The sequence below is a fragment of the Barbatula barbatula genome, assembly GCF_947034865.1.
Source record: "Barbatula barbatula genome assembly, chromosome: 6".
Classification (NCBI taxonomy): domain Eukaryota; kingdom Metazoa; phylum Chordata; class Actinopteri; order Cypriniformes; family Nemacheilidae; genus Barbatula; species Barbatula barbatula.
In genome coordinates, this window is record NC_136765.1 from 7,903,480 (window position 1) to 7,915,160 (window position 11,681).

General features: G+C 36.1%; 2 protein-coding genes across 4 annotated transcripts; one reads left to right on the forward strand and one right to left on the reverse strand.

The window, feature by feature from the left end:
• Positions 1 to 342: 342 nt before the first annotated feature.
• prph2la (peripherin 2-like a) lies at positions 343 to 4,302 on the reverse strand. Of its 3 annotated transcripts, none has more exons than XM_079459172.1 (4): positions 4,030 to 4,255; positions 2,873 to 3,868; positions 2,055 to 2,301; positions 343 to 1,670 (listed from the first exon to the last, which is right to left on the reverse strand). In XM_079459172.1, exons 2-4 carry the CDS (start codon positions 3,451 to 3,453, stop codon positions 1,422 to 1,424), a joined length of 1,077 nt encoding a protein of 358 aa, XP_079315298.1. In that variant the 5' UTR covers positions 3,454 to 3,868; positions 4,030 to 4,255; the 3' UTR covers positions 343 to 1,421. The 3 variants fall into 3 exon arrangements, with proteins under 3 accessions (XP_079315298.1, XP_079315296.1, XP_079315297.1); XM_079459170.1 differs by having other exon boundaries at positions 349 to 1,670; positions 3,968 to 4,302; XM_079459171.1 differs by having other exon boundaries at positions 349 to 1,670; positions 4,014 to 4,259.
• Positions 4,303 to 6,693: 2,391 nt separating this feature from the next.
• Positions 6,694 to 11,551, forward strand: tmem179ab (transmembrane protein 179a-B). The gene is made up of 4 exons (XM_079459173.1): positions 6,694 to 7,056; positions 8,516 to 8,653; positions 9,396 to 9,474; positions 9,768 to 11,551. The coding sequence occupies exons 1-4, from the start codon at positions 6,728 to 6,730 to the stop codon at positions 9,948 to 9,950; spliced, it is 729 nt and encodes a 242-aa protein (XP_079315299.1). The 5' UTR covers positions 6,694 to 6,727; the 3' UTR covers positions 9,951 to 11,551.
• Positions 11,552 to 11,681: the final 130 nt, after the last annotated feature.

An 11,681-nucleotide genomic window follows, 5' to 3' on the forward strand; every position in this document is an offset into this window, starting at 1 on the left:
GAAATCTAACCTTGATATGATGTTGATCAAGTCCATGAAATCATAATTGAACTAATGGCTAAACTCAAACTTTGATGCACAATATCAAAGATTACGAGACATTTGTGCTGTTTTTATTTCACAGGGTCATATATCTACTTATTCAGGTTTTCGAAAGTGTGAATTATTTCCAAATGAAACGTTGTGGGCCTTATTGCTAGACATTGAAAAGATAAATATTATAGAAGGTCTCCTCCATTAAATGCAGGTCTGGGATTGGTAAAATTGGCATGAGCAATATTTGTTTTAAACACCAGTAATGAGATTTCTATTTTTTAATCCGGTCAATGAAACTGCTCCATACTCCTAGAATGACAGATGTTTTATTTAATTATCAGTTTTTCATGTTGAATTTACCATTGTTACATATACAATTGGCATAGATGGAGAACATGGAGTAAAAAGATAGTATAATGCAATGTAAGTCGCTTTGGATAAAAGCATCTTCCAAATGCATACATGTACATGTAAAAAGATCATAGACAGGCTATTGGTATTGTCACCAGTTATACTGGTTTTTGTAATACATAATTGTAGCACAATTATGTTCAGGCACAAGGCCGAGGCATCCTGTTCATTGTATAAGTAGGCCTATTGGATAAACAACGTTTTTGATTTCATGCTTGCTTCACAGTTCACAATGGACTGGAAGTAAAAAGGCAAAATGCAGCTAAAAGTAACTGTTTGTCATTGTGTACCTGAACATCTGAAATGTTTGATATGTGTGGACATTTGTATAATAAACCCCCCCTATTATGCTATTGCCTTTAGGTTAAAGGTTATCTTTTAACACTGCAATTGAACCTACGTGAAATCTGAGGAAGAACAACAAAAGAAAAAACAGTACAGAGAACAAATCGGGTCTTTGCCTTGGAATTATGAGTTTCTATCAGACATTTTTGTCAAAATGTATTGGCCGGTTTACATATTCTATAAAAAAAATCTATATAGTATGTGATGTGATTTTTTCTTTACATTGGGATTTTTTTAGAATACAAAAAGTTGTATCTACATAGTAAAATATGCAAAAACATTGAAGCTTGTCATCTCAAAACTTAGAATGCAGATACTGTAGATCCTTTCAATTCCGAGGCGACGAAATTCGTAATAATCACACTATTGAAAGTACACGAGACAAACATATTTTGACTGATGCATGTAAATAATACACAGTTTAAGACGTCAGTTTTGTGTCTGTAAGACACTGAAGGCTCCATGCTTCTTTGCACTTTGCATGTTTAGACAATGTGATTCATGTCAACAAAATCTAAAGTACTGAAATGAAGCTTAGTGTCCCATTCTCTGTGTCTTAAATGTACTGTAATACGTCTAATGAAACTATTGACAAAAGGAACCGTGTGGTCAAAGGTTAACTGGCTATGCTAGACTTTGAAAGGCACATTATCTGGACCATAGTGTGCTGTAGATGGTCTGTCAATGTTTGGGTCTCCATTGGTTGTGTTGATTTGGTTGAACTTGCCCAGGTTTTTGATTATGTTGAAATTATTACGGGCTGTCGCCACAAAGCTGGTCTCCAGGAGCCACCCTTCGGACTCGCACTCGGGGTCCCCTCGGCGCCACACTTTCTCCAGGGCTGTCTGGAGGTACCGAACTCCGGTAAGGACAGAGAGCTGTCAGATATAAGGAATTGATAAGTGTTTAGAAGACTCATTCGCGAGGCTGTTTTGATTGAAATTAAGAGCTTCCAGCTAAAGGAGTTAAAACAAAATAGAGAGGGTAATGGCCTAAAAAGAACCTATTTTGAACAGATTCACGTTTTAGTAACCATTAAAAATACATAAATAACAGAACTTTACAAGATCATTATTGATTAATGTATTACCAATAGTGTTGTAGTAGTCTAGACTGTTTTTATGGTCTTGGTCTTGTTTCTATCTCGACTGTCTTTGGTCTCAGTCATTTTTTTTGTTTAGTAAAGTTTTTAGATGTAAATGCAAAGCATTTACTTTGTGAACCTGGTAAGATGGAATTTCAAAGCAATAAAAGCAGCTAACCTCAAACAGCCAGATAATCAGAACTGTGAGGCCAATTGAATGCAAGATGTTTGTGTAGTAGTCTAGCAGAGCCTGGCGACAGCCTCTCATCCACAGGTTGAGCTCCTCTGTCTTATAGTCGTAATTAAAGTGGGCAGAGTTATTGGTGATTTGATACTGAATGCACGGTCGAGGAGAGTTAACATTACAGCAGCTGAAAGGAACTCCATCCATTAGATATTTCCCCTCCACATTGCTACGTAAACGACTAATAAGAGAAGGAAAGAACATTTTAGAACAGTTCGATTTTGGAAAAAAAACTTTCCAAATATAATTGCATAAAAGACATTTGCTTCCAGACAAGTTTTAAACATTCCTTATAGACCTAAAACAACGCTGGTTCAATGCTGGTCTTTAACACTACACCAACGATTGAACAAAATACAACCAACAGAAAATGTATTACGGATTTAAAATGTTGTAAGATTTAATTATATTTAAGACTTATATAAACTGAAACTGCAAGTGCTTCTGGAATAGTGTTTACACCTTGCAAAGTGGTCTATAAAGTGGTTAGTTCTGGTCCTTGATTCTGTTTGGTTATGCAGTGTTCCAAGACGTTGTAAAATTTGAAAAACAAACAGCTGACCCCATTATATAAGTATCAGTTTACTACGTTATGTTGCTGCTTATGTGTTGCTTTAATTCAAAATTCAAAATTCAAAATTCAAAATTCAAAATTCAAAATTCAAAATTCAAAATTCTAAATTCTAAATTCTAAATTCTAAATTCTAAATTCTAAATTCTAAATTCAGTTGTGACATGGCTGGATCACTTACTCCACCACTTCCCGTCGAGACGTGTCCAAGTAGCGGTGGCTGATCCACTGAATTTGAAACCAGTCTCTATGACCTTCATTCCCACAACACTGGAACTGGATCTGCAGGAGATCCACTGTGCGTTTCAAGAAGCAGCGAGCCGGTGTGTCTGTGTCCTTGTAGTAGCGCATAGCATCACGTAGCCCCAATGTGAGCGATTCCTCCAGCTGTCTGTGCAAGCTGTAGCACATCAGGCCGCCCACAAGGATGCTCAAGGTGAAGAAAAACGTACAAATGATGTACGGAAGCATCACCAATTTCCAGCGCAAGAACTTGCTTGTGTCCACACAGTCATAGCAGATCTTTCCTCCTAAGAAGTTGATTCCACAGGCTATTAGTCCCACGGCAATGAGAATGTTTGGCACAGACTGGAGCTGGCGTACGGCCATTAGGTCCTGCCGTTTGTTGATCTCTACTTTCAGAAAGACTCCCAAACTAAAGAGGACGATTCCTGTTACCACCGAGACCCAGTTCAGCACCCATAGAAGCTGGGCCAGTTTATCCCTCTTGGTTTTAGTGAACTTCACAGGTAACACGGCCATATCAGATCTATGGTAATTGCTTTAGTGTTGTTGAGTTTAGTGTCTTTAAATCAATGGCGTGCTGAATGGTCTAACAGAAAAACACACGAATAGACGAATTCTTCTTAACCATTTGCTTCTTATGCTTAGAATCTGTTAACCAATGTAGCAACTGAAGCCAATCACTAAGACTGTAGCCAATTCATTCAAAGAACATTTCATTGTGAGATGACTGGATATTAGTGGAAAGACCTACATCATTTCTTGCAGTTTTTTACTTTTGTTAAAGAAACGTTATAACTTGGTCAAATGGGCTAAACAAAGACATTTTATTCTGGGTTTTGTCATGTCTGTCAAATTTGTTGACAATACCATTTGAGGAGATTTCAAAAAACGGTTAAATCTGAAATGTGCTCCATTTTTTTGCAATGAACACCTGTGAAAAAGAAATAAAAGAATAAAAAATATATCTATAGGTTTAAAGCCATGTAGAAAGCAAGATTTGGCAGATGCATTAAAAAGCAAAACTACTCACGTCCTACATGCTGAAAGCTCAGAATAGCAGGCAAAACAAAGTTCACCTGGAGGAACACGCACAGGGTTGGTAGCCAGACTTGGTGAGTAAAGATGATCGTTGTATAGAAGTAGTTTTAAAGAGGACCAATCCTCATCTCATGCAGCTTTGCCCTCATTAGATCTCTCTCCATTTAAGGTTACTGTTCTATTTTTCCATCTGATGTCCTCGTTTTTTTGTCCAACGGTGTGTATGCATTGATTGTTGATTAAAACAGACGGGTGTGTGTGTGTGTGCGCGTGTGTGTGTGTGTGTGTGTGTGTGTGTGTGTGTGTGTGTGTGTGTCTGGCAGGCTCAGCTGTGACCTCTCTCATAATTCCTTTTAATCAGTTATCAGCCCAGTTGGATTTGGAAGACTACCTTCTGCCACCAGCACAAATCTCACTGGGTGTGTTTGTGAGAGAATAGTGAAGGAGAAAAAGTAACAGAAGATGCTCCACGCTACCTACTAAAATGAAATTATCTTCTTTTGTAATGTTGAAGTTTTACATTTTAAATCATATTTTGATAAAAGCGCATTTTCCCTAACCATCATGTGACCTCTATAATAGGCTTTATATGATATTAATAAGGTATACGTATGTTTATTTATAAGAAATAAATTGCACAGGTCAAGATCGCATCAAAACCAATTGTATCACTTGCCTTATGCTGTATATGTTTACAAATCATCATTGATTCATTTTCATCAACAAAATAAATGATTTAGGTTTATGGGGAAAATATTTAAGGTCTTTTCAGACTTAAAAATGCATTCTATTGGTTTAAAGCTGCGTATGCATTTTAAGGTTAAATATTACATGCCTAATATCTAGGGTCCCTAAAAAGTAGCTGGTAGTATGACCAAAACCACTGAATCCGAGTTAGGATACAAGGATATTTTATAGCGAGATGATATGAAGTGTTTTGAGAAAACTCTTGACCGTTCCCTCAGTGTCCAAACTAGCACATCATCAGCTTTTTAACATCAATGCCTGCTACGTATTATGTAAGTAGATGTTTACTTTATCCCGATTACACACAACAAGTACAGCCTACATCCGTCAAATTATATTTATGAAATACAATTTTGCCTGACAATGCTAAACAAGAATTGCTTCTTGGTATTAATAGTCAGACACAAGGGAGATTACAGTTGGGGTTAGTTTGTCAGTAGTCTTGGTCCTCTTCAATTTAGGAGAATTTGTCCAGCCATTGTATTCGGTCCTCTGTAAGTATGCGCAGTACAATGTAGAAAAGAACGGAAAAAAGTTTCACAATTATGTCATTTGAAGTATTGTTGTGGAATTTTCTTATTCCTTAATCTAGGTTGAGTCAACTTTTGACAAACGCAATACACAGAGAAAAGTGGAAGTACTTTGCAAAGTATTTTATTGTCGTTTAATCTGCATCATAAGCAATGAAATGTTGCAGAGAAAAGGCGCTCTTTCCTCCTGCACATAGAGTATATATATGATTAAAACGTGACACCCCTCCCTTTGCCCCCCAGCAAGAATCCCGAGCTGGTTTACGAGAAGTGATGCCCGTTATTCCAAACAGAACATATTGTCCTCTGCTCGAGGGCAAAGGCAGATTGGTATGATGCGTATTGAGAAAAACATGATAACATTCCGAAAACATAGATCATAGACATATCATGAAGCAAGATTAGAAGATTTCCATTACAGTATTAAACCGGTCTGACCAGTATAGCCAGCTAACATTCTAATACTGTTTACATGCATGTTTTTATGTTATTTATAATGTTTTCCCGATCAGTCTTACTATAGATGTCAACCAATAATATTGATTGGTAGTAATGCATTATGTACGTCCAGTTGCTTAAACCTACTGTATGTACAGTACCTTTATGCACCCTGGACTTTGAGATTTCTACATAGTTTGTTCCAGCTGGAGCTTTTTTTAATCAATAAACAGTAATTATTAATTGAACTAATTCATTGACCAATGAAGTCATGTCCACTATTTTACACCTCACCCCACTGCAAAAGCACCAGAGAAACTGAAGCCACAGGTTAAGGCTTTAGGATATTGGTTCCATCACTCCATCCAAACACACTTTGATAAAGTGCAGAGGAACCTTTTTATTTCAAACTATTCGTACATCTACAGAAAGTTTAAGGTTTTTAGTTCCAAACAATATCATCCACCACCCCCTTTCCCTCAACAATCCTTTCCCCAAATGTTTAAAAGTACGAACAGGTGTTTAGTGCGCATTTGTAGGCTTACTGTATATTCAGTGACTCCCATGATGAGTGGAGTTTACAAATGAAATAGTTCACCAGATGTTCCATGATGTCTAAGATCTATACAATAACAAGAACATCCTAAAGATCTCATAAAGATCGTCTGTAGATCATCTCAAAGGCTGTCAATACCGAGGAAGGCAGGTCATCACAGAGGTATGGTTTAATTTGCAGGCCTAATTATTTTGCTTTATATTTTACAATAAGTCAACGAAGGTGGGCTAAAGTGTTTTATTCACACAGGTTTTACACTTTGATCTAAAATGCATTATTATTGAATTGCATTTTTATAAAATACATTAAAACGTGGTGTTTGAAGCATCCGTCTGGAATAACTTAATAATCCACATAAAGTGTAGATAGTTCGTGTTTTGAGTCAATACGAAGGTTTTATAAATGCCATCAGGTCTTCGCTATGTTGTGCTATGCGCCTCTGCTGCAGAGTGGAACTGCGCAGCTGCAGCGCCGCAGCGCGATGCGGACTGGCACCGCGACCGAAAAAGTGGCAATGGATAATTGTATATTTGCGCAATGCATCCTTTATTTTTTAGCATTCGTGTTTGGCTTCATAGCCGTAGTACCTCTCTCGGAAAACACCGAGGATTTTCGGGGGAAATGCTTGCTTTTTACGCGAGGTATTTGGCAGAACGAGAACATCACGGTGTCAAAGCAGCGCTTCGTCATTGAGGAATGGGGACCACAGTCCTCCTGCAGCTTCATCACCGCGGTCGGCATCGCGTCTCTCATCCTGTCCGCTGTCCAAGCTTGGCGGTTGATGTTCTTCATCTGTAAAGGCCTGGATGAGTGAGTGGTCATTTATATCATGTGGATGCTGTGTCTCACGTGTACAGTATTAGAGTCAGTGATGCGCTTTGAATGTGAATGGTTGCAGTTATGTCATATTACCACATGACAAATATGTAACTTGTTCAGTAACATAATAAACGGTAATATAATATCATTTGTAATCTTATAATGTGTAATGTGATTTACACGTGGTTTTATGAACTAAAATATGGAATTGGGCTGGTACGTTTTAACGGATTCAAGTCATGTAACTCCTAGATTTTGCAAACCAACTGGTGAGAATAGACTAAACTCCAATCATTTTTCTTCAGTTCATTCGGTTCCTCTTTATGATAAGCATAAATGCATGTAACTAAACCTTGCAAATTAAAGTTTCTATAATTTCTTAAATGTTAAAAGGTTTTAAATGTAACTGTAAACAGCTGTTTACAATGTGTGTGCTCAGAGAGTCGAGGGAACATCGGTTTTAAGTGAATTCTTCACAATTTCAGCAACACAATAACACAATTATTTGTTGTTTTAACTTAAAAATTAAGTTCCCAGCTGCCTTAACATTTTTAGTTCATTTAACTTAAAAATATTGGTGAAAGTAACAATTTTGCATCTAAGTCATGTAACTAGTGTTTTTACGTTGAATTAACAACATTTTAAGGCAGCCGGGTAACTTAAGTTATTCAATTGAAACAACAAATACATTTTTATTGTGTAGTTGCTATTTTAAAGTTCAGTTTAAAGCAAATTAAACTGACTTGTTCAGCCAATTTGTTCAAATGTATATACAGTGTATGAGATATGATTGTTTTGTACATATACTGTATAACCAAGTAACAGTCAGTAAGCAGAACTTTTATTGGGTAGATTAGTGTCACATAACCATCCATACCCACTGTTAAATCCATTATCAGCAGTGTGCAACCATCCATGTTAATTATGTTAAAGCGCATCTAAAACTTCCAATGTGCCATTTTTTTGGCGGAGCTATAGATAGAATTGCAATAAACTATGTCTTCAGTGGTGTATTAAGACCTTACATGATGAAGTGTTGTATTTTTATTACTATAGAATGAGCCATGTTGCTTCTACGGTAGCCCTAAACAGACAAACTACTCTTCAGAACACGTTTTGTAAATACGTTATCTCTTTCGGAAAAGAAGCGAACATTTGACAGCATCTTAGTCCTGTGTCAGCCACCACAGCGCTTCAAAAGGGAGGGATGGAGTGAGCCGTTGGTTGTAATTGGCAACCTCACCGCTAGATGCAGCTAAATGTTATACACTAGACCTTTAAAATTCAATATTATAATTTTTTGTTCAATGGGTGAGAGGTGGGTTTAGAACAACATGTGGATGGGTAATTCATCAGTAAATCATGACATACTGTCTCCTGTTGTCTTTTAAATGTATAGAAGCTGATTTTTATATCTTTTTAATGTGTTTATTTAATCCTCTTTATGTAGCTCAATCTTCAATGCCTTCCTGAACCTGCTCATCAGCATATTCATAGTGTTTGCGGTGTTCCTGTCCAGTACAATAGTCAGTGTGGGCTTCAATCTATGGTGTGATGCCATCACAGAAGGAGGCAGTATGCCCAGCAGGTGAGCATTATAATGAAATATTAAAGAGTTCAATATTTTCCCACATTTATTTAAAAATACGGTCAAAACCCACTGAAAACAGAAAATGACTGAAATAGATTTGAAAAATATTCAAATATTCATGCAGCCTATTTCTGAAATATGGTAAAACCCCATCAAACACTGCCATCTTACAAGAAAAGAACACTGTAAAACTTTCCAGTTTTACAGTAACTTACTGTAGATTTAATTACTACTAAATACAACTTTCAATACTGCATTCAATTTGAGTTAAACTTTACTTAAAATTAAAACACTTCAAAATGAGCAAGAAGAGACTGGTCTCATTGCTGGCATTAGCACAACAACACTGCAAAAAATGACATTCTTTCAAAGCATTTTCGTCTTGTTTTCTAGTAAAACCTTTTGAACTTCTTAAATTATGATACATTTACACGACAATAAAAGTGACCTAAGATATTTAGTCTTGTTTTATGAAAGAAACTAGGTAAGTTTATGTTTAAAACAAAATTGTAAATGAAATTTACAGTAAATTACTGTCACACCTCCTGCAAAACGACAGCAAAGTTTAACAATGCATGTACAGTAAACTGTTATTTAACGGTATATTTCTGGCGCCCCAGTTGCCGGAAAAAAATCTTCATGGTTCAGTTCACTACAATGAATTCACTGCTGCATTGAAATGTAGATGTCAGGAAAAAGTATTTGAATATGTCTAATATGGATGACTGTTCATTTCTAGCTGTGAGGATCTCCAGGACACTGATCTTGAACTAGGATTGGACAACTCAGCTTTTTATGACCAGTTTGCCATAGCACAGGTTGGTCAGTTACAATATGTGTAATTCATTTTCATCAGCAAGCGCATTTTATGTTCGCTTGAAAATCCAAGAGAAAATGTCTAAAAACTTGCCACAGAACTTTATACTGCTTTGGGTTGCAGAGCATTTTCTAACTGGGACTCACAGTCTTCTCCAAACTGCAAAATTAAACAAGCCATAAAACCTTGAATCATCACATTTCTATTCAAACCTTCTTAAGCAAACATCCAAACGCTGATGAACTTGAATAAACTTTTTCCTCTTTTGGTTACTTTTGTCACGCTTCTCTTTAGTTTGGGTTGTGGGCAGCCTGGCTAACCTGGCTCAGCATCACCGTGATGGCTTTTCTGAAGGTCTACCATAACTACCGTCAAGAAGATCTGGTTGACAGCTTGATCCATGAGAAAGAGTTTCTACTTGGACGTTCCTCACGGGGCTGCTCTGATGCAGTAGACAGGAAAAGTGGAATGATATGATTGAAACAACATATATTTTACTATTGATAACAAGTGGAGGTTTACAGAGTGCTGATTCTAGACAAACAAAGATGTTTCGTTGACACATTAACCACACGCACACATCAGTTGAGCTCAACTCAAACCAAATGCTCCTAGAAATGTTACTTCTACACCTACAATTGAGAATCTTTCTAGAAATGCATATGCACCTGTTTTGAGATACAAACAGAGGTTACCACAACATTACTGGTTTTACTATGGTGTGTCTACAGTACAGTTAGAATGAACCCTTTGTGACAAACAATCAAAGTCCATTACACTGTCATTTATTGAAAATTGTGTATGTAACGGAATGACTCTCGTAAAGCTTTCTAAAAGTTTTTGAACATTTCTCTAGAGAAAGATAACAAACTTCCAGTTTTCCTTACACGTTAGTTGAGGAGTTAGACTCTGTATATTATAGAGCTCAGGTAACACCACACACACAGAAACTATTTCAGTAAGTGTTGATGTGTGTGATCCATGTATGAAATTATTTACTGTTTCATTTCTGTCATTTAGTTGAATGGCTGTTCCTTTCCAGTTTTGCTTTTTCGAGTTTGAAAATATAAAACAATATTTATGACTGTGATCCTTCCTAGGTTTAAAGGCACTTTAATACTCTCGCATGCACATTTATGTTAAAACAGAAAAAAACTCAAAAGCTATTCAAGTAAGAGAAATCTTCAAACATCAAACTTAAATAACAATTTCCTTTCAAAAAAGTACTGTTATATGGCACTGAAAGTTTGTACCATGTTATTAATCCGGTATGATACTTCAATAGTACTTTTTTATACATGGTGTAAGATTTCCAAGGTAATAATATGATTTGCTGAGTTTTCTTGCTGCTATAGATAGAATCATCTATGATATGAGGTCTATGATTTTTTTTTTAATGCTGTGCATGCTGCAATAAAATATGATGTGTTTCTTTTTGGTTAAAGCATCGTCTGCTAACTAAAGTTCCAATGCTAATGAATATTTGCGTGCGAGTCATATACAGTATAGCCTATTTCTGTAACACACACTGTTCCATAACTGTTCATAATTGTGTACTGTTCATAATTTTGGCGCATAATGTTACTTTTGTATTGTGGTGTGAAGACATCACTACACGTTTTGGTATTATGAGTTATTCATTTATTTGTGTTAAGCACTTTTATTACAGTTGCATAAACGGTAATGATGATAATAATAAAACAAAACAAGTAATACAAATTATATTTATTGATCATAAAATGAAATGCAAAAAGTTAGTCATCATTTATGTAATAAAAATGTTTTACTTGGAGTGCCTGTGGGTTTGTATTGATTGCATTCAAGAGATTTGCATTTATTTTAAATGAAAAAGTATGAAATATAGAGATCATAGTTTCTTAATGCACCTCTATTAAATGTTAACAAATAGATCAAAAACTGTGGCGATATTACCTGGTGTTATTTTATTGCTTTATAGAGCTATTCCTGACCATCAGAATTGCATCATATTGCAATAGTAGAATTGATTCACTAATTTCAGTGTGCTATACAGACAAAGACTGTGAATTACGAGATGTACAATAAACTATTACACACTCTGCCCTCCATATAACAAGATATCTGTTATGTGTCTGACATATTCAAACATATTTTAGCTACCAAATAGTTCACAGTGTTTTAATGCAGGTCACAGCAAGTGTGCATCCATAATATAGAAACACTTCAGAT